The sequence below is a fragment of the Cnephaeus nilssonii genome (assembly GCF_951640355.1).
Source record: "Cnephaeus nilssonii genome assembly, chromosome: 11".
Lineage (NCBI taxonomy): Eukaryota > Metazoa > Chordata > Mammalia > Chiroptera > Vespertilionidae > Cnephaeus > Cnephaeus nilssonii.
In genome coordinates, this window is record NC_137082.1 from 28412980 (window position 1) to 28436201 (window position 23222).

At 42.1% G+C, this 23222-nt stretch overlaps 2 protein-coding genes and 1 pseudogene across 8 annotated transcripts in view; 1 reads left to right on the forward strand and 2 right to left on the reverse strand.

Moving 5' to 3' along the window:
- Positions 1 to 3290, reverse strand: part of CRLS1 (cardiolipin synthase 1) — a 28607-nt gene extending 25317 nt beyond the window's left edge. The window contains exons 1-2 of one of the 2 annotated variants that reach the window (XM_079784407.1): positions 2837 to 3290; positions 87 to 224 (exon numbers count right to left, since the gene is read on the reverse strand). In XM_079784407.1, the coding sequence (XP_079640533.1) occupies positions 87 to 224; positions 2837 to 3133 (435 nt within the window). In that variant the 5' untranslated portion in view covers positions 3134 to 3290. Of the gene's footprint in view, positions 1 to 86; positions 225 to 525; positions 545 to 2836 lie in introns of those variants that run through there. The other variant, XM_079784408.1, reaches the window with a different exon arrangement.
- Positions 3291 to 5330: 2040 nt separating this feature from the next.
- LOC307107457 (uncharacterized protein C14orf119-like) lies at positions 5331 to 11051 on the forward strand (annotated as a pseudogene). Its single transcript has 2 exons — positions 5331 to 5725; positions 10861 to 11051. The product of its transcript is annotated as an uncharacterized protein C14orf119-like (transcript).
- Positions 11052 to 12662: 1611 nt separating this feature from the next.
- Positions 12663 to 23222, reverse strand: part of MCM8 (minichromosome maintenance 8 homologous recombination repair factor) — a 42663-nt gene continuing 32103 nt past the window's right edge. For all 5 annotated transcript variants that reach the window (XM_079784393.1, XM_079784397.1, XM_079784396.1 and 2 more), the window contains exons 15-19: positions 20882 to 21101; positions 19707 to 19916; positions 18003 to 18079; positions 14383 to 14572; positions 12663 to 13055 (exon numbers count right to left, since the gene is read on the reverse strand). In XM_079784393.1, coding sequence (XP_079640519.1) covers positions 12963 to 13055; positions 14383 to 14572; positions 18003 to 18079; positions 19707 to 19916; positions 20882 to 21101 — 790 coding nt within the window. In that variant the 3' untranslated portion in view covers positions 12663 to 12962. The remainder of the gene's footprint in view (positions 13056 to 14382; positions 14573 to 18002; positions 18080 to 19706; positions 19917 to 20881; positions 21102 to 23222) is intronic.

Here is a 23222-nt window from a genome sequence, read left to right on the forward strand (position 1 = left end):
CAAACTAAGGCTGTGCTGTTTCCATGCCGTAGAGACCCTGGGATGTGGAAGGGGAGCAAAACAGAGGAAATGACTTTATAACTTACCAAATCAGTTAGCCCAGCTAAAGCAAAAACTCCTAGTGCCACATTAAAATCTTCTTCAATGATCAAATAGCCCAAAACTGGAGCCAAGCCAATTCTCGTCATTGACAACATATTTGGTATTGTCCATGGGTTTTCATACTGAAACAAAAAAACAACAAAATTTAAATTAAATTTATACTTTAAATAAATATATACATTAGAAAAATACACTTGATAAGCTTAAGGGTTAGAGCTACATACACTTTAAATTTAGTATTTTAAATCCTTTCTGTTTTTACAGACATCATTCTAAAACTGTCAAGAATACAGAAGATGAAGATGTGTCATGTACCCAAAGGTAGGCTAAAGTGTCTACTACACATAGGTTTCTTCCTAAAGAGAGAAGGAACAAACATGTATTATCTACCATATATGTCAAGCCTTTAATATATGACCTCACCATTGGAATGGAAAACTTTAAACACTGCTTTTAAAAGTGAAACTTCAAGAAGCTCTTATACTTCAAGTAGACAGTCTAGGAAAAAAGAACAAATTATCAACTCCAGGCATTCTGGCTTAAAAATATTTATTGCAAATTAATCTCCCTCACTCCTCTACACATACCCATCAAAAGAATACTACATGATACACAGTGTCGGTTAATTGGAATGAAGAGGGGGGGGAAAACATTGAATTACAGAATTTCACTACTAAGTTGGAGAACTGCTAAAAGAAAATGGAACTAGGAATAGGGATTGAAATTTTTAGGAAATAAAGAGAAGTTTGAAAAACTATTCAAAACAGCCACAGAAATGTTAAGATCCCCAACTAGAAACTAAGAGCTTTCACAGCTCCCCTGTGGGAGCCTTATGATTCCTTGAAATTTCATTTCAAGCCAAGCTGTTTGAAGTTGGCACTAACAAAAGGGCTTCTTGGCAGCTGCTCTGAAGAACATTCCTTCCTTGCCAAACAATATTCGAATTTTAAAAGCCTCAGCCCCGGGGTGCTAAGGCACCCTGCACAATGGGGTACAGAAATAATACCAAGAAAATGTCTCTCCCTAAAGCCTGGATTTTTACCCTAGTGAGTCGAGGCTGCCAATTCTAGCCCATGTGACTATCTCACAAGACTAACCCTAGTTAACCTCTTTCTTAATCAGTAACCAACTTGACTGAACCTTAATCTTGATTTTTTTTTTTTAAGTCATCAATTCCAGTTCTAAAGACATCTTTTAAAATTCCACGGACCATCCAGTAAGAAAAGAGAGTTCCCTAAAGATACGAAGTTTCTGTTTTTAAAAATGGCGTTATTAGTTATTAGGATCAGGTTGCAGAATACTGTCTCTGAAAGCTACAGAAAAATTTCAAATTCTCCAGGAAACAATCACCAAAAGAGAAACAATACAAACCTCTACCCAAGGACCTTTTATTGAAAACAGACCACGTTATAGAATTAAATGAAAACATTCTTGGAGTATATTCCAAATTCAAGTTCAATGGTCAGAGTGTTTCAGAGTCCAGAAAAAAAAAGTAAGTCTGTTGACCATACTGTGGTACAAAATAAGTCAAATACCGATTCAATGTTACAACAACTCATGGGGGGGGGGGGGTGGGGGGGTAGGGAGGGGAAGATAGTTCCTGATTGAGAAAAATGAGTAGCAAAGCAGAAGGTCAGAATAAAGAGGCCCAAAATTAATCTCAGATATTCGTGGGGCAAAATTAAAGACAAAGTTGCAAACAGCCAGATCATTTCATTTGGTGAATAAACCAGGTTGAATACAGAGAAAGGGTTTCTTTTTAACTCCATGTACGCTATTTCTGTCAAAATCGCCTCACTAATTTATATTCATTAAATCTGAAAATTTCTAAATTAAAATTAAAGAGAGCCAATCTAATCTTCGATTATCCAACCAAAAACCCGTGGCATACTCGACCAACTACTGCCGTTCTGGGAAGGACTTCCGCCAGCATATGGCAACCTCAAAGCATCCAGCAGGAGGAGGTGAGACCCCTGCCAGGATGTGGCCACCTCAACCCATGCTGCACAACTTATGAAGGCAGTACAGGGGCCCGCTGCAGACCTAACAATTGAAGATGTAATAATTGCATGAGTCTTGCTAACATGACATCAAAAGCTCACCCTACATTCATGCTCTGGTGTCTACTACTTGGCAGTATTTTTCACTAGGTAAGTAGACAAATATCTCCCTCCGTAACCTCAAGAGAATTTTAATCATCTTTTGTGACTTAACCACTTTTAAAATCTTTCAACTACAACTTAAATTACTTATCATTCATCTTAAAATACGTAAGACTGCCAAAGGTCAAATAATAGTGAACCAAACCTGCACAAGCAGACAGAAAGGCCTGTATGTCTTCCTGATGATTCCCACGGGCTTTCCCTAAGCATTGGGGATTCCCTTCCCTCATTAAATTAAAAATAGACTTTTATTAGACAAGCGAAGGCTATTTTTACTCATGCAATATGGAGGCCGGTCCAGCAACCCATGCGGACAGAAGAGGTGGAGGGGGGATTCTAACTTCACCACCACGACTGAAAGTGGACACGGTCGGTCCCTCTCAAGTTCATCCGACCCGGATAACCTGCCCGTAACTTCTCCTACTTCTCGGGAAACGGCTTAAAAGTTCTGAAACGGAAGCGCCCGACCCGGACAGGTCAAAGCACGTTATTCGCATCCAGGTCTGAGCCCCGCAGATTCCCGCAGGGCCAGCGACCCCGACCCAGGGTGGCCCCTTCTCCTCCGTACGTACCAGGTTGGCGGCGCTCTCCGGGCCCCACGGGCCGCCCGGGGCCTCCGCGGCGGCGCCCTCTCCGGCTGGGGGCCCCGGGGTCGCCTTCCCCGCGCCTGAGCAGTGGCCCCGCGGGCCTGCTCCAGGCCGCCACAGGCCGAGCGCGGCCGGGCGCAGCCGCCAGCGCTCCGCCAGGCAGCCCAGGCAGATGGGTGCGGGCGGCAGCAGGGCCCCGAGGGCGCGCCCCTTGCCCGGTCGCGCCCATGTGGCCCCGCGCAGGGCACCCCACGAGCCTCGCGCCACGCGCGAAGCCAGCATGGCCCTGCGGCCGCGCTGCGGGAATGCAGGCAGCGGGAGCTTAGCAGCCCGGGGCACCGACGAGCCGCTTCCCCATCGAGCGCCCACAACCTCCCGAGACCTCGGGCACTTCCATACTTGTTTCCAAACCCCAGCACTCTGCTCTTATACAGGTGGCCCGCAGCCGCCAAGGGCGGACGGGCGCCTTCGCGACGCTTTTGCGACATCGTCGCCGCTGAGCTTCCCTGCGCCCCTGGCGGCAGCGGGAGGCGCGTGCCGCGGAGCTCGTGCGCCTTTGGGTAGCGCGCCGTGCGCCGTGCGTGTCCCTCGGCTCCCAGCCGGGACCGGAGCCCGTGGGAGGGAACGTCGGGCGGGGTGACCGCGTGGTCCACGTGGCGGAGAAGACGCAGCCTTCTCAGGCCCCAGCCCGAAGTTCTCCCAAGCCCTTGGCCTGCAGAAGGATCCCCTTCAGGTGTGCACGGCGTTCTCGGCTCTTTTAGGTTTAAATATTGATGAAGTGGCCCAGAAGAAGTAATCAGTGCTAACTTACAGCTCTTCTTCCTCTTTTGAGCGTTGCATATGCCAAAAAATGTAGGTTTTATAAAATGTCAATAATAATTACTGTTTACCTGAAAAGGGTGTTCATTATAACCAAGATGTGTGTGTGTAGAAAGTGCATTATCCCATTTGATGCTCCCAAAAACTCTAAGGTAGCGTTCATTAGTAACTTTACATTTATTAACATAAGAAACATTCAAACCTGTAAAGAATTTTTGTTAATTAGTACTTGAGCCCACACTGTTGACAATTGCAGGGAAGCAGAATCTCAACGGATTGAGATAATGCTATGGAAAATGGCAGTTCTGCACCTCGTTTTATAAGTTACAATCAAAAGAGAAGACATAAGTGGGTTACATGAAATCCACTGGTGATAGATTAGGGAGGCAGGAGACAGCAAAGTGTGTGGGGGGATTGGATAAAAGTTAAATGATAGATCCATACTTCTTTTACTTAGGCAGGTGCAGTATAGTAACTACTATAGTTAACAGTCAACAATTAACTCAATAACAATGAGGGGATTTGTGGTCTCTGCAGAGTGGTGCCTGTGCTTTGAAGGGTCCGGAAAAAGGAAAATTACTTTGATATTTCAAAGATATGTTATCATAGATGCAAAAAGACAATAGGCTCAGTTCAGGTAAAGATTGACCTTTGTCAGGGAAGATACTGGCCTAGAATAGGACTACCCACCATAAACTGCTTTTTAATTTTAAGTTTTAATTTCAGCCCTAGCCAGTTTGGCTCAGTGGATAGAGAGTCCGCCTGTGGACCAAAGGGTCCCGGGTTTGATTCTCATCAAGGGCACGGACCTCAGTTGCAGGCTCCTCCCCAGCCCAGGCCCTGGTCAGGGCCTATGCAGGAGGCAACCTACCAATGTATTTCTCTCACATCGCTATTTCTGTCTTTCCCTCTCTCTCTAAAAAAAAATAATAATAATAAAAAATAATAATCAATGGAAAAATATCCTCAGGTGAGGTTTAAAAAAAAAAAAAAGTTTTCGTTTCAGACCATGCAGGCCTTCCCAGAGCTAATCAGGTTAGCATGGGGCCCCTTTTCATCCACATATTTTTACAGCTAAGGAAACCTAGACTTAGAGAGCTTAGGACACTTACTTATTACAGAAATACCCAAAATAATAACCAGTTGCTAATTAGCTGGCTCATAATGATTAATATAGTATTATGTCATACATTATACTTATATTAATATTCAATAATATTGCAATGTTGAGGCACAAACAAGGAGCGGGTGCGGGAGGGAGGGAGGAGCTTAAGACCCTCCGGGAGAGGAGCGCGCACCCTCCCATTTCGGGCTCGCGCCGCCGCCGTTGGGGCGGGAACCGGCGCTGTCAACTCCCACGCGAGCCTCGCCAAGCACCGCGCGGCTCCGGAGGTTCGCGCTGGCGGCCTGAGCGAGCCCGTGCGGAGGCGGGCTCTGCGCCTGCGCCGGTAGAGACTTGTCTCTACAGGGTCCGCTCCCCTCCGACGCCCGGGCAAGGCCGCCTCCTCACCCCTCTGAGCCGCTTGACCAGGGCACTCTTCTGCCCACTCTTGGCTAGGCCTCGTGGCTCCGGTGCGGCCTTCAGGTCGGCCACCCCGTTGCGCCTGAAGAGGCTTCCCGTCCAGAGTCACCTCCTCCAGCTCCGCCATCTGGCATGAGGATGCCACTGGAATCATCATCTTCGGTGCCAGCTGTCCTTCCCTTCTCTCTTACCCTCTGTGCCAGGCAATCTATTAACTTTTCCCTCCCCCAATGTCTTACATCACTTCCCAGGAAATGAAGTGTATTCCTCACTGGTTTGCCAGTTGGTCAGGCACCTACAAGACCTGGTAACTAAAGCAGTGCCAGGAAAGTTACAGCCATTGCTAGAAGGTCTGGAGCCGCTTAGTGTGTCTTGAGCCAACCGACCACCTTGTATCTAAGTGACAGCTATGTCTTTGGGATCAGTGGTTTCAAGGTTGGGCTGAGGAGGAGCACAATGAATTGTCAGGCAGCTGGAGGTCAGTGAGCCAGACTTCGTGGCAAAGTTTTAGCAAGCAGAGGCTGCTACAGCTGGTAGACTGATAGGCATTAAAATCAGAGAAGAGAACCATAGTTGATGAAGCCAAAGCCACAATGGTACAGTGAGAACTTCAGATGTGCCACGTAAAGGTCGGTGGATGGTATCCTGATTCACTGACTGAGCTTGCTGACTAGTACAGGCCTGGCTATTTCAATGTTTACAGCACACCCGCTGGACTCCTAGTGTAAATGTTTTCCATCTAAGCAAACCCAGATTAGCAGTCTGCCTGTAGCTTCCTTCTTTCCAGGAGATGTTAAACCCTCAAGATGGCGTCTTTTGCAACCAGAACCAAAAGGCATAACTCATAACTCAAGCCTACTGCTGGCCCATGGCGATATAAAGTAGAACCTTCCTGCCAGAGGCAGGAGAGAAGGGCGATAAAAGGTCACGTTTTTATACTTAGCTGGATTCAGATGTCTGGTTTCACCTCCCTTAGCAGATTCAGGCATAATTATGTGACATCCTAACCACTAGCTTTCCTGTGATGATTTAGAAAAAATTATGGAAAGTCAGAGAGGGAGATAATTAGTTATTCCTTCCTCCACACTGATGTGTGTTTGAATCCAAATAGTAATGACTTTTTCCAAAAGCATATGTGATATCCTTGGAGCTGTTAGGAGATATTCTGTAAGTTTGCTCTACAACAATATGAAAAAAAAAATGACATTTAGAGGTTGAAAGGTTTATTTTTTGTATCAAAATAAAGAATGAGTCTTTGGGAAAAAAATAATATTGCAATGTTACAGAATTGTTTTCATATTCAGTTCTGAGTGAAATGGAATTTTTTTTGCTGCTGATGGGGAGCTATTTGCCTCCCCCAAATATGCCTCTTTGGGCTATAATTTTAGGCCGGGTCCTTTTAAGAAACAGCAGACATGGTAGAAGCTCTGAAGACCAAGAAGTTGCTCTTTCTGAAAGGATATTTACTTTTATAAGGGAAATCCCCATTTTTAAGCATGTTTCCCTCACTATGCCAGGACTGCCTTCATTATCAGTAAAGAAGGCATGGACTTAATTGCATATAACAATCTTACTCTTGTTTACAGTGCTTTTCCTGGTAATCTCTCATAACTGACTACCTCCAACACCTTTTTAGTCTTTAGAAAAAAGTGGTATTTAAGGTGATGGCTTGTCCCAATTGGGCAAATTACTGGTGTTCTTGGGTCCTTCCCATATATACATGAGGTATATATGTTATCAAATTCCATTTTGCTTTTCTCCTTGTCAACCTAAGAAACATCTAAAACTGTAGAGAACTTTTAGGAGTTTGAGCCAAACTGATGGCAATTGCTGGGAAATAAAATCTCAATGGACTGAGAAAACGTAATTGCACATAAACCCCATTTCTTTAACATGACCCCGATCTCCTTTCTGTCCATCTACTCCTTTCCTTTATCATTAAGCCCCAAGGACATCAGATTCTGATCAGCATCAAACTCTCTAAGGAATAAGAAAGGCTCAGGTCTATTGACCACAGAAACAGAGTTTTGGTCAAACTAAAGGTAACAACACCTCAGTTGTGTTACCACACCCTCATAGAACTAGACAGATGACATCGTGGTTAACATCAGGACCTGATACAATGACCAGCTACTCCCTACCCTGGTCCCAACCAATCAGTAAAGCCCACAATCCCAGTTCCCTTAATCACCATGATTAATTTTTCCTGTATATAATCTGTTCCTGTGTGGGCCATTGGGGAGCTAGGTTTGAGTGCTTGCTTACCTGATTTTGGCACCATTTCCTTAAAATCTTTACTTTCTTTGCTGCCAACTCCTGTTCACATCTTATTTGGCTTTGATGTGTGCAGGGAAAAGGACCCCTTTAGTCTGGTAACAAAAATGTTCTGGAGAATGACAGTTTTGCAGCTTATTTTATACATTAGAATAAAAGGAGAGGTAAAGAGGGTTACATGAAATCGGTGGTAGATTAAGAGGGTGGGAGAAAGCAAAGCAAGGAAATCTCTGATTGGATAAAAAGCAAAATGGAGAAACACTTCTTTTACATTGGTGGGTATAGGACAGTTAATAACATTTATAGCACATAGAGATGGACTGCAGGAAACAAGATAACAATGCGGATTTCTGTGGCTTCATTCTCTAGAGTTGGCAGTTGGGCCTTGAGGGGTCTGCAAAAGAAATTACTCTGACATTTCAAAGTATCTTAGATGCAAAACTTCTCTTAGATACAAAGAAGACAAGAGACAGGCTGACTTAAGGTAAAGATTGACCTTTGTCAAGGAAGATACAGGCCTAGGACATGATTACCTGCCATGACCAGCTTTTAGTTAGATTCAGACCATCCTATCGTGGTTCCTTTTGGTCTCTTGAGTTTGTAAGGCCGCCATGCAGTCTTCCCCTGAGCTTATCAGGTTTAGTATGTGGCCTCTTTCCCCACATTCTGCTAATCTGTTTTCACCTCAATTTGATTCTTAGATCAGGCAGAACAACCTAGAAGGGTGGGAGGAAAATTATTTTTCTTCCCCCAGTTTTGGAGAGCCAGCCAGAACTCACTGGCTGGAACACTGCTAGCTCCTAGGACTGCTACACCTGCGAGATCTGTGACAAAAGCCAGCAAGAGGTAAGCTTCGTACCCTGACAGTCTCTCCGATCTGTCTGCAAAGTTCAGTGGAAGTAGAAGTGGTGAGCAGGAGAAAATATTTGTGACACTAGCTTCTGGAGCCTGTGAACTCGTTTTTTTTTCATTGTTTTGTCTATGTCTCTCATATTGCTTGTTATATGGACACAAAAGGGGGTATGTACAAGTTCAGTAACCGAAAGTAACATCACAAGGTGATCTGATCATACGTTTGCTGGTGTGGGGAAAATAGCACCAGAATGTTACCTGCGGTTAGACCTTGGTTCAGCAACTTTGGTACTTGATTTCTGGCTAAGAATTCAGAGCCAAGACTCAAACTATAAGAGAAAGTTTATTTAGAAAGTCACAGGGGGAAGAAGTGAGCTATAGAAGAAATGGGCTCAGGAAGTAAGTTACAGAGGCAAAAGAAAGGCCCTTGGAGCTTAGGAGAGAGAAGAGTAAAGGTTAAGTTCCTTCAGGGACAGGAAAGGCGGCAAGTGATTAAAACCTGTTCTAACTGCTCTGGCAACAGCAGTGAATAAAGCAAAGTCTTTGTCTTTAGGAAGTTAGCCAAGAGATGATGGGTTTGGCCAGAATAGTGGAATTGGAAATAAGAGTAATTAGATCCCAGATAGTTTGAAGATAGTGCTGAAAGATTTGCTTTGATGGATACGGGGATGAGAGAAAGAAGAGGTAAAGATAACCCCAACATTTTTGGCATGAGAAACCGGCATGACAGAGTTAAAAACTAAAATTTCAGAACATCATGGGAGAAAGGTGCCAATAGAAAAAAAAAAAGGTCACACACCAAGAATAAACATGAAACTGCCTTTGGATATCTAAACAGCAACACTGAAAACTAAACTCAACAGAGCAATATTTAAAATTCTGAGTGAAAATGATTTCCAAACTAAAATTCTATGGCCAAACTTATCAATCCAGAGGTGAGGGTAGAATTTGCTTTATGAACTCTTTCTCAGGAAGCTACTTAGAAGATAGCTCCCCCCCCTGGTCAGGTAGCCCAGTTGGTTAGAGCAGTCCCAACATGCCAAGGTTGCGGGTTGGATTCACTGGTCAGGGTACATACAAAGAAACAACCAATGAATGCATAAATAAGTGGAACAACAAACTAATGCTTCTGTGTCTCTTTCCTTCTCTCCTCTCTTTAAAATCAATATTAAAAAATTAAAAGAGAAAAAAGATGGGTTTTACCAAAAAGAGGGAGTAAAACAAGAAAGAAGACACAGGAGCCAGGAAACGGGAGAGAAAATGAGAAGTCCCAAGATGACAGCTGTGTAGTTCTGACTGGAAAAGACCAAAGAATTCCAGGAGAAAGGTTACCAAGAAGTTAAGAGAGACACAGCACTTGATTTGTTGTACGTTCTGAGAAGAGACTTAGACTTGAGTGGAGCCTTAGGTCAAATTAGTGTGAGGTTCATAGAAAATTAAGTAGTTAAAAAACAAGTTATTCTAGAGAAAACAAAAAGTACAAGGAAATGAATAGTATTTGTCATAATGCAAAAGCAGAATATAGATTTAACAAAATTGTGATGTACTACAAAATTGGAAATGGGCAAGTATATAATATGTACAAAAAAGGACTTAACAACATTCTGACCTTCTGTAGTCAAAAGTTAATAATTTTTAAAACCAAAAACTTAAGAATTAGCACTACTAGCATGTCTTTAGAAAAATGGAGTTAAATAGGATCACAGTTGAAATTCAGCAGAAAATTAGGGAATGTAGAAATATAGGTTTTAATATAAGCCTTCCATTATTTAAAACTAGAGGCCCGGTGCACAAAATTCGTGCACTGGGGAGGGGGGATGTCCCTCAGCCCAGCCTGTACCCTCTCCAATCTGGGGCCCCTTGGGGGATGTCTGGCTGTCGGTTGTGGGATTGGGCCTAAACCGGCAGTTGGACATCCCTCTCACAATCTGGGACTGCTGGCTCCCAACTGCTCGTGTGCCTGCCAGCCTGATCACCCCCTAAACACTCCCCGGCCAGCCTGATCGACACCTAACTGCTCCCCTGTCGGCCCAATTGCCCCCAACTGCCCTCCCTTGCCAGCCTGGTCGCCCCTAACTGTCCTCCCCTGCAGGCCTGGTCCCCCTCAACTGCCCTCTCCTGCTGGCCTGATCGCCCACAACTACCCTCCCCTGCCGGCCATCTTGTGGCAGCCATCTTTAACCACATGGGGGCGGCCATCTTGTGTGAGGGCATGAGGGTCAAATTTGCATATTACCTCTTTATTATATAGGATAGGTACATGTTTATCTTTAGTAATAAAAATAACACATCTTAAAAATTTATCAGTAACTAAAATGTTAAGCTAAATAAATTGAAACTTTCTGAAAGACAAATTCATTTTTTTGTGTCAGAACTATTGAAACATTAAAAAGTAACTGGGGAAGTGGAGAACGGCTGTTGGCAGTCCTGAGGTGGTGCATTATGGCTGACATGCAAAATCTGGTAGAAAGATGGGAGAGGGCGGTAGGCCACCGAAGGCAGTATCCCATGCCTCTGACATGCACTGTGGATATGGTTACAGTGTTCCAAAAGCAGGTGATTGATGACAGAGCTGAAACAGATGGCTACATACACAAGTGTGTCAACACGACTTTGCAAATCAAGGGCAAAATTAACTCCATTACAGTAGCTAACTATAAGAAACTCAGTCTGGTATTTGATGATATGCTTGGCATTGTGGAGATAATAGTAGAGATGTCAGAGTTCAGGTAATGGGTAAAGTGCCAACCATTTCCATCAACAAAACAGATGGCTTCCACGTTTACTTGAGGAAGAATTCCTTGGATTGTGAGATAGTGCCAAATTTTCTGAATGTCCTCATTCCTTCAGAAGATGGACACTTTAATGAGTTCCCTGTCGCTGAGCAGTTCAAGACCCTATGGAATGGGAAGGAGTTGGTCACCACAGAGACAGAAATTGCTGGATAAGCAAAATGCCACTGGGTTCTTTGCCCTCTCCCTCACACTATGGGATAAATCTGTATCAAGATAATTCTTTTGTAGATTTCCTCTGCCTTTCTGCTCTTAAATTGCTCCTCTGCTTTGAGAAGCACAGCTACCTGCCTTCAGTGAAATATACCTCAGGCTGATTGGATGGGATAGCAGGTCAGCTGCTCTTCTGCAGGAAGGTACAGCCCAGGACTGGTAGGTTTTAGCTTTCAGCCTTTGAGGATTTCACCAACAGTCTTTTGGGAGGAATAAAGCAGTCCCCAGGAATTAACAGCTCAGAAAGTTCAAAGTTAATCTTTTCCTAACAATGAGCATGAGGTAGCAAAAGGTGGTGTGATTCCAGCTGGTTCTTCTAACAGACTAACTTTTCACTGTTGACAAGTGAGGCAAGGGTTGCACTGGACCACAGGCTGAAGTTTGGCCATCTAGCATTTTAAACAAAATTGTTTCCGCCTGAACCTGAGATAGTAGGTTCTCCTGTACCAACTGCTGTGGCAGTGCCTGAAACTCATGCCAATTTAAGGAGTTTTGGATCCTTTCTCTGGAATGCCTGCCCAGCACCTTCCTACAGAGATGACTTAAAAAGAAAACCACCATACCATTCTAAGGGATTGCATTCCTTCCTCCTTCCATGCCAGATGCCTGTCATCCATCTTCACTGATGCTCAACAGCTTTTGGATTCTGTCTGGGCACCTGAACAAAGGACTAAAATCTCTAATGGAGACTGGTTTTCAGTCTGATGTAAGGATCTTGAATAGCATTGCTAATGTAAATTTCAGTTTTCCCCTCTAGGACAAACATGTATCAAAACATATGCAACTTTTTTTTGGTGAGAAGAGAGATTGTCCTATGACTTCTACCCATTTCCTGAAGCCTGTAGAAATAAAACTTTACTTAAAGTTATACAAAAAATAGAATAAAATTAATACCAAACTTGAAAAAAAAAGTTTAACTTACAGTGCACACGGTGTGCTCAGGTGGGAGGAGGTGGCGGGATTTAAAAAAGTAACTGTGAATGCTTCCCCAAGTGGACATTTGGTATGCAATGGGCTGGCCGGTGGTGTTCAGTGGTTAGATCACTGGCCCAAGCACTGAAGGGTCCCGGGTTCAATTCCCAGTCAAGGGCACATGCCTGGGTTGCAGATTCAATCCCCAGCCCATTTGGGAGGCATCCAATAGATGTGTCTCACATCAATGTTTCTCTCTCTCCCCCTCTTTCCCTCCTGTCCACTCTCTCTAAAAAAATCCATGGGAAAAATACCCTTGGGTGAGGAGTAACAAAAAGAAAAAAAAAACAAAACAAAACACACACACACACACACACACACACACACACACACACACACACAAAACTTATGAAATATAAGACTAAAAGAAGCCAATGTCACCCCAGTAAATTTAATTTAAAAAAAGAATCAAAGGCAGGTAAAAAATAAAACTCTAAGTAATTTATAATTGCATCATTCAGATTAAAAAAATTCTTTTTAAACTACAGAAGAAATTGTGAAAATTAACAAATGACTATCACTTTTTAAATTAGTTCAACACACTTTTTTCATTATATTATTTTTGGGAGGTCATTTTTCAGAACAGTTATTTTTTCTGCATATTCTCCATTCTTGAGATGGCTTTAAAATGCTAATTAACCCAGGAGGTCCTAGCTTGGTAGTCTTTTTACACAGTTTGAAGTTGGTAAACCTTGGGGCCTTTTTTCAAGAGGTAACCTTGCTCATTTAGTGATCCAATAAAATTTTCAAAATCAGCAACCTGGAAGAAAACATCAAGAGTTAGCCCAAACAAAACAAAAAGAGACCACTAAGTAATGTGCAAAATACGATTTTTTAAAATCTCTCTAAAACAAACGTACAATTGTCAAGTTTCTTGGGAAAATAAAATTATTTGTACTTACAGAGAAAACTGTCTACATATGAACTTTGGATTCTATAATGCAGGGAATCTTTTATATTTGTTTTAGCTTTGCGTTCAAAAAATTTTTGACTAATTTTTGAAATTAAGTAGGCAATCTTCCATATATATTGTGTTACATGGCAGAAAAGGGGAAGGAGATTAAGTAAAAACTTCTAGTTATAAAATAAGTCACAGGGATGTAATGTATAGCACAGGGAATAGAGTCAATAAGATAACTCTGTATGGTGACAGATGGTTACTAGATTTATTGTGCTGATCACTTTGTAAGGTATATAAATGTTGAATGAATATGATATGTCATCTATAATTAAAAATAAATTTTAAAAATAAACAGCTCTAGCCAGTGTTGCTAAGTGGTGAGAACGTAGGCCAGCCCTGGTTGCGGTGCAGGTGGGAGGCAACCAATTGATGTGTCTGTCTCTCTCACATCAATGTTTCTCTCTCTTCCTCTCCTTCCTCCCCTCCACTCTAAGAAAAATCAATGGAAAAAATATCCTCAGGTGATAATTAACAAAAATAAATAAAATAATAAACAAAAAAGTCTTAGTACATCCTTTTCACTAAACTTTTCCATTGGTAGAGCAGGTGGAACCATGTCCATTTAACAAATGAAGAAACTGAGGTTCAAAGATATTAAGATCACTTGTCCACAAGGGATTGTCCGAAAAACATGTTTTCCAGTAACTATCATGATATTGAGAAACCTTTGAAAAGAAGGTAAAGATAAAAACTTTCTTTAAAACTATACACATATAGTTTCATAACTTAAGAAAACAAGCTTATTTTTTATTTTTGTTTTCCAAAATGCCTATTCCATTCTTTTTTTTTTTTTTTAATCCTTGCCAAACGGATATTTTTTCCCATTGATTTTTAGAGGGAGAATGAAAGGGAGGGAGGAGAGGAGAGAGAGAGAGAAACATGGATGTGAGAGAGAGACATATCAACTGGTTGGACTGAACCTGCAACCAAGGTTCATGCCCTTGACCAGGAATTGAGCCTGCAACCCTTCAGTCTGAGGGCTGATGCTCTAACCACTGAGCAACTGGTCAGGGTGCCTATCCCATTCTTTTAACCCAAATATTTTGATATTTAAAAGTTCTGTTATACATTAATAAAGACCTGCTGACATTATTATAAAAAAGATTAAGTATTTGGCTTATCATACCTGAATGTTTAGTTCTCTGGCAATCTGCCGAAGTTGATGAAATTGAAATAAATTATTGTAAGTTCTTTCAGCAATGTTGTTGAGAGCAGAAATAAATCTTTTTGCTGTTGACCTATTGCTCATTCCAGAACCATGCTGGGATCGCTCAAAATCCAGGTTCCCAAATTCATCAGAGTACGTTCCCAGCATGCTTAATGGGAGAAGAGGAAAAACAAGGTTACCCAAGGTGGCATGGCTATAGAAATTTTCATCCCAGGCCTCCAGATTATAAGAAAAATGTGGAATTACCATAAGGCCTCATGCAGCAGAGATTTAAACATGTATTTATTGAGTGGCGACTATGAAATTCACTATGGCATTGGCTGGGGCTAAAAATATTTTGGACAGTTACCACTTTTTTTAAAAAAATATATTTTATTAATTTTATACAGAGAGAAAGGGAGAGGGATAGAGAGTTAGAAACATCGATGAGAGAGAAACATTGATCAGCTGCCTCCTGCACACTCCCTACTGGGTATGTGCCCACAACCAAGGTACATGCCCTTGACCGGAATCGAACCTGGGACCTTTCAGTCCACAGGCCAATGCTCTATCCACTGAGCCAAGCTGGTTAGGGCTGGACAGTTACCACTTTTAAGATCTTCTTGCCTATAGGGCAAGAAACAAACTGTAGGTTAAGGCTTACACCTTCAGGAGGTAGCATGGGTGCCCTTCTACACATACAGCATGCTTCTAGTGGCAGCAGAGCGAACACAGTGGCCTCCACGGACAGGCCAGTACCAGTTGAGGAATGAAGAGACAACCAGTAAACTCTCTCCCTACGAGGAAAGGAAGAAAAGGATCTGCAGCTTAGAGCTAACAGAAAATTTAGATGGAAGGCATAGAAGACTGATGTGAGATCTGCCAGTTTTTGAATCCTTTAGTGTGTGATATAGGTCAGATAAAGGGAGATCTGCTCAGTCTCATCTTAATATCATCAAAGCTAGTGCTATTTGTCATAAGTATAGTGTCAGTTACCAGTGTCCACTAATGTGCCAGAACCATATTTGTCACTTTATATAGCCTCACTGCATGCTACCTCAGCACCATCGCTCGTGGCGTGTTTACACAAACGGAGACCGAGAAGCCGAGTTTAACTGTGTAGCTCCAGGTCTGACTCTAAAGCCCATGCTCTTCCAGCTAAGCTATACCACTTTCGCTCAGAGCCAGGGGAACAGCTAGGCAATGTCACCTGGTTCTGACTCCAAGCAAGCCCCAGAACAGGGGCTCTCAGGTGGAGGGCGGGGGGGGGGGGGGGGGGGGGAAGCTAATCGATTTATTTTCAAATAGAAATTACTTAACACAATAATTTCATCTTTAAATTAATATATTTTTAGCCTTGGAAAAGTAGATTCTTAACAGATTTATATATTAATTGCTATGAGAGCATATTAAAAAGAACAATTTCTAAATTATTATACACTCACACAAGGGAATATTATGCAGTTGCAAAAAAATAAAAGGAAGCTCTTTAGGCACTGATATGGAATGAACTCCAAGATGCACTGTAAATAAAAAAAGCAAGGTATAGAATGTGTGTGGCATGCTACCATTTCTCCATAAAGAGGGAAAAAGAATACAGAGTTCTGATGGGTATTTTATATCTGAAAGTCACAACACAAAAGATATGTTGCCACCATTGGGGCAAAAGAAGGAAGAAATAGGTAACTGGTAAACGGGGTAGGAGCAAACTTTTTCCACTGTATGCTTTTTAAACTTCGGAATTTTGAAGCATATGAATGTGTGGACCTATTAAAAATTTTTAACTGAAAAAAAAAAAAAAGATCTAAAATAAGCTTTTGCTTTTATTGAGTAAAAATAATCCATGTCTGCCCAGCTGACGTGGCTCAGTGGTTGAGTGTCAACCTATGAACCAGGAGGTCACAGTTCGATTCCCATTCAGGGCACATGCCAGGTTGTGGGCTCGATCCCCAGTTTGGGACTTGCAGGAGGCAGCCAATCAATGATTCTCTTTCATCATTGATGTTTCTATCTCTCCCTCTCCCTTCCTTTCTGAAATCAATAAAAATGTATTTTAAAAAAATAACAATAATCAATGTCTTAGGGCAGTGGCGGCAAACTCATTAGTCAACAGAGCCAAATATCAACAGTACAAACGATTGAAATTTCTTTTGAGAGCCAAATTTTTTAAACTTAAACTTCTAACGCCACTTCTTCAAAACAGACTCGCCCAGGCCGTGGTATTTTGTGGAAGAGCCATACTAAATGGGCCAAAGAGCTGCATGTGGCTCGCGAGACGAAGTTTGCCGACCACTGTCTTAGGTAGACATACAATCAGTTAAAATATAATCTTTTTTTCTTTTTCACCTTGTAGGAATTATGATCTACCAAATGATATAAAATACAAAGCATTGCCGAAACCGGTTTGGCTCAGTGGATAGAGCGTCGGCCTTCGGACTGAAAGGTCCCAGGTTCGATTCCGGTCAAGGGCATGTACCTTGGTTGCGGGCACATCCCCAGTGGGAGGTGTGCAGGAGGCAGCTGATCAATGTTTCTCCCTCATTGATGTTTCTAGCTCTCTATCCCTCTTCCTTCCTCTCTGTAAAAAATCAATAAAATATATTTAAAAAAATAAATAAAATACAAAGCATACAATTTAACAATATTTGTTAACATCCTAAAGAATCTATTTATACTTGGACCCAGAAATACCATTTCTGAGAATTTATCATACAGGTATACACTTACCCACATATTAAGTGTCTTATAGAGATTACTCTATGCAAAACTGTTTGTAAAAGGAAAAGAATGGAAGGATATTCATGTATCTAGCAATGGGGGACTGTTTAAACTATGATGTATCTAAATAATAGAATACTATCCTACCTAATAAAAAGGTAATATGTAAATTACCATCACTCCGCTACGCCCACGATTGGGCCAGCAGGAGGCGCAGGGGGCAGGACTTGGGGTGGCCGGGGTGGCCGATTGGGCCAGCGTCTGCACCATGGCTGTGCTGCGGAACAGAAGGGGCCTCTGGGGCAGCGAGCTCACGTCCCGCCGCAGACCATCAAAAGCATGGGAGCTGGGTGCCTGTCTGCTCCGGCACCAGCGGACAAGCACCCAGCTCCCCCGCGATTGAAAGCGAAAGCGTGTAGGGGACCCGGGGACCCTACACGTGCATGATTCAATCATGCACTGGGCCTCTAGTTTAGCTATAAAAAGAATTCTCTATGTCCTAATAGAAAAAGATCTTGAGATATAATGTCAAATTTTTAAAAAAAGATACAGAATAGTGTAACTCATATGCTATTTACAAAAAAAGTAATGGGTGTTTTGGTAAAGGATGGGTAGATGGTAAATAGGATGGGAGCAAGTCTTCTCTAAATATGTATTTTTGAAATGATTTTAGAACTATGTGAATATATTACCCATTCAAAAAAATTTTTAGTGTCAAAATTACTTCACAAGTTTTAAACTAAGAAAGTATAGTTTGTTCAGAGAAAAATGTGATCCAATGGGCTAAATAAAAACAACTTTGCTTGGCCTAATTAAAATATATATTTAAGATGGAAAGATGACTGGTACTTCATTTAAAACATTAAAAATTTTAATCTTACCTATATTTCATAATTTCTACTATATCTTCGGCATCTTCTTTGGTTGCTTGCTCTCTCAATTCCAACCTTGCTCGTGCCTGTGAACCATTTTCAGATAACAAAATATAAATATAGGGTGTCTCCCTCCCCAAATGTATATGTACTTTAACAGCTGATAACACTTAACTTTCACTCCTTTTCACGTTTAACTGATTTGAAATGATGTGTGAAACCAGAATAAGCTTTGAACAAAGAAAATTTATCCTGAAGTGCCACTAGATTTTTTCTTTATGGGGATAGATAAAAGATAAAGTTTATGGTACAAAACCAGCAAGAGTCAAGGAAATGCATACGCACAAATACCGAACAAAATGATTCTTGATGTTTGTGATTCCATTGGTTCGCATTATCAGCAGTGCCTAAACCAGAACAGTCATCAGTTTGAAAACAGGCATTGACAAAAAAGAAATAATTCATCTCTGTAGATTCTTTTAAACACTGAAAATCAACTGTATGTTAATAAATACTGGTTTTATTATCATTCAGTGTATATACATTTTTGGGGGACACTATGTATATTTAACATTGTTTGAACAGGTATGTATGTTTTCAGATTTTGTTTATTTTATACAAAAACCGACTTGAAAACCTGAGTATGAAAATAATCACTCATTTAAAATATGGATTAGTGCTCACTTTGGCAGTACATATACTAAAATATGGATTAAAATTTATTTTTATTTACTAACGTATCTTTCTGAGTGTTCATTTCAGAAGATTTGATTATGAAATATACTTGGTTTTTCCTTGTCTTTTACTTTCAGGAAGTCATACCTAACCAATCTGTTAAAACAGTAGTCAGCAAACCCATTAGTCAACAGAGCCAAATATCAACAGTACGACGACTGGAATTTCTTTTGAGAGCCAAATTTTTTAAACTTAAACTTCTTCTAACGCCACTTCTTCAAAATAGACTTGCCCAGGCCGTGGTATTTTGTGGAAGAGCCACACTCAAGGGGCCAAAGAGCCGCATGTGGCTCACGAGCCGCAGTTTGCTGACCACTGTGTTAAAACAACAAAGAAGTGTTGGTAAGATTTTAGAAGCAAAAAGCCCAAACCCTGACTCAGCTAATTTTAACTGCCAGAGTCCTCTTAGCATTCCATAGCTGTGAATAGATGTTATTAATATTAGGAAAATGGGCACTATCCTATGGACCTGTTGTGTATCAAACCAAATAAATACTCAAGGTATTTGACACATTCCATGTTCTCAAATATTCAACTTTAAATCCCAACATCCTTAGTTAATCTAACCACTCTTCACACTACAGGAGTTTCCTAAGTGTCATTAAAAAAAAAAAAAAAAGTTGCATGCTTGGCTGGTGTGGCTCAAAGGTTGAGTGTTGATCTGTAAACCAGGAGGTCACAATTCGATTCCCAGTCAGGGCACATGCTGGGGCTGGGCTGCGGGTTCGATCCCCACTGGGGGGTGTGGAGAAGGCAGCCTATCAATGATTTGCTCTCATCATTGATGTTTCTATCTCTCACTCCCTCTCCCTCTCCCTCTCTGATGTCAAGAAAAGATCTATTTTTTACAAAAACTTATCTATTTCTAATATCTCCCTGTAAAAAAAAACACCAAATCAATCATGCAGAAAATTGAGAGAAACCGTATTACTCCTATCTCCCCTTCCTTACGTTAAGAAAATATAAGCTCAAACAAACCTCCGTTAATCGAATCAGAGATTCCAGCTGTCTTGTAGTGATTGGTGAGCTATTTAAACGCTGGCTCTGTTTCCGGAGCTCAAGGTAAAAATCCTGAAGAATCTGAGCAGCTTCTGTGGATAGCCTTGGATAGACATACTGACGAGCGTAACCAATGTACTTTCTCAATAGTTGGTGCGGAATTGGATCTATTGTTTCTCCAGCAACCACCTAACACATGATAAAAAGGTCCAAATTACAATGACAAGTAGCAACTAAAATCTTTCAATTAAAGTAACTTGTTTAGATAAATATAAAATTTAAGAATTCAAGTAAGCCAAACACACTGTAGTTCTAGCTCTTGGTCTAGTCAATATAGATTATTTCTAATAAAGTTTACATAAACCCTAGTATCTATCTATATAAAAGTCTAAGCAACCGTCACAACCGAAACAACCAAATGGACGACCGAACAGGCTGCGTGGGGCGACCAGGCCGGCAGGGGGATTAGTGAGGGATGACCAAATGACTGAACAACAGGCTGCATGGGGCAACCAGGCTGGCAGGGGGGTTAGTGAGGGGTGACCAAATGACTGAACAACAGGCTGCATGGGGCAACCAGGCTGGCAGGGGGGTTAGTGAGGGGCAACCAAATGACTGAGCAGCAGGCTGCGTGGGGCAACCAGGCCAGCGGGGGGGGGGGGGGGGGGGGGATTGGAGGCAACCAAACGACCAAACAGGAGGGGCCAGCGGGGGGGGGGGGGGGGGATTGGAGGCAACCAAACGACCAAACAGGAGGCTGTGTGGGGCGACCAGGCCGGCAGGGGTCGCAGTGAGGGGCGACCAGGCTGGCAGGGGTGCAGTTGGGGGTTACCAGGCCATTAGGGGGGGCAGTTAGGGGCGATCAGGCAGGCAGGCAGAGGGGTTAGGGGCGATCAGGCAGGTGAGCAGTTAGGAGCCAGGGGTCCCAGATTGCAAGAGGCAGTCGGACATCCCCCAAGGAGTCCCGGATTGAAGAGGGTGCAGGCTGAGCTGAAGGGACCACCCCCCCATGCACGAATTTCGCGCACCACGCCTCTAGTTATAATATAAAATATGTTTATGATATGAAAGTATATATATTACTGCTCTACAGTAACACACTGAACTCTGACATTCAAACAGAAGTGAACTAAATGATTAAGAAGCATTTGTACCTTCAGTCTTTCTGATAATGGTTTATCAGAAACCACTTCAAGTACAGAGGTATTTGAATCTTGACTATTCAGACGAGCTACTGTGGCACTACTAACAGTTCTCTGCTTTCCAGCTCTTATTGCAATTACATGTTCAGAGAGTAAGTGATCATGATCTTCATTTGGAGTGTCTAATAGGATAAAGACCAAATCAAATCTGGATAGCAGGGCACTCCCCATTCTAAAAAGGCATGAAAAAAAGAAGAAACAATGATTGAAATAAAAACGAGTTCAAAACCTAGAAAACTTGTTTATTACTCAAGTTCCATGTAGAACTTAAAAAAGGTTTTAGATTATAGAAACAAGCAACAGCTTTTGGATAACACAGCTGCCAACTCCAGAGACACTGGCCATGTGCCCTTCAATATGTGCCGTTTTGTATGCACTGCCCTCTGGTAGGGTGAGCACACGGCCCTCTCTCCCACCAGCCAAACCACTGAATTGTGTATGTTCTATATTATTACCCATGATCTAGGATCTTTGGATTTTTATGCTAAAATGCTGTATGACACAGTAGAGGTATCTAGTTAAGGACTTCTTTTATTATCTGTTGCTTCACCAACCCATTAAGCCACTCAAAGTACCTATGCCCATTTAGAAGCAAAAAGCCCATTTTTTTCTTTTCTTTCTTTTTTATTTATTGATATTTTGAGAAAGAGAAACGCCAATTTGTTCTACTTATTTATGCATTCATTGGTTGCTTCTTTTATGTGCCATGACCGGAAATCGAACCCGCAACCTTCTCACATCGGGACAACACTCTAACCAACTGAGCTATTCGGCCAGAACAAGCCCATTTTTCCTTAAATAAGCATCTAATTAGTCATGACAATAAAAATGCTGCATACTACTTAATCACCTTCTCTGAACCCACCAATGAGATAACTCCTCTGAGTTAAGAAAACTGAATTCCAGAGCGATTAACAAATTTCACCAACATCCCAAAGCAGGTTTATGGTACACTAAAACCTAGAATCTATGTCTAAACCTGGAATCTTGTTCAACTGGATCCTTCTAATCTTTCCAATATAGCACTTTGTTATTTTATTAAGAAAAACTAATAAATTGACTTTTTTGGTGGTGGTGATATAAAAATACCTAGAATCTCAAAGTACAATTGTGTATTTTACTGTGTACCATTTCTATATTAAAGGTAATAATTACATTAATAAACATTAGAAAATTAACTTTTTTCCCCCAAGAATTTAAGGTTCCAGTTTTTCATATGAGGCATTCTTTTGTCTTTTTCTCCCTTTTGCATCACTTCAGTCTACTTGACCCTTCCTATACATTATGTTCAACCTGTACAAACAAATTAGAAGAGAAAGCATATGCACAAACAGATATAAACATTGTTTTTGGAATAAAGTGGGATTGTAATACATATATGAGTATATAATGTGCTCTTTTCACTTAACAGTAAAGCATAGATGTATTTCCCTATCATTACTTAGAAAGCGCCTTTCATTCTCATAAGACACTGTACAGTCTTACTATATAATTTAACTACTTCCCTATCAACGGGCATTTTGTTTCCAATCTTTGGCAGTGTTCAACAATGCTGTAACACCCACCCTGTACATCTATCTTTGTGCACTTGTGTCACTATTTTTGTGAGTATAATTCCTAAAAGAACTGGCAGGAACAATGTGTACATTTACAATAGTGATAAACATGCCAAGTTGTCCTTCAAAATGCTAAATTCTCCATCTCCTTGCCAATGATTATTAATATCCTATATAATAAAGAGCTCATATGCAAATGATCATCATGCCCTCACACCCTAACGGCTCAGACACTCAACACTGGGGAGAGAGGAATAGGGACTAACCAGGCTGCGGCCTGGGAGAGGGACAAGCCACCTGCCCCACGCTCCCCTGCGGCTACAGCTGGCCCGGGCGAAGCTGGCCGGGGTCCTGGGTGCCTATGGCTGGCCAGAGGGAGGGAAGCCCAGGTCCCAGGTGCCTGCGACCAGCTGGAGGAGGGCATCCTGGGTCCTGGGTGCGGGGCGAGGCAGTTAGGGGCTATCAGGCCAGCAGGGGAGCAGTTAGGGGCGATCAGGCCGGTAGGGGAGCAGTTAGGGGCGATCAGGCAGGCAGAGGTGGCTAGGGGTGATCAGGCAGGCAGGCAGAGGGGTTAGGGGCGATCAGGCAGGCGAGCAGTTAGGAGCCAGGGGTCCCGGATTGCGAGAGGCAGTCAGACACCCCCCGAGGAGTCCCAGATTGGAGAGGGTGCAGACTGGGCTGAGGGGACACCCCGCGCCGCACAAATTTTGTGCACTGGGCCTCTAGTATAAAATGTT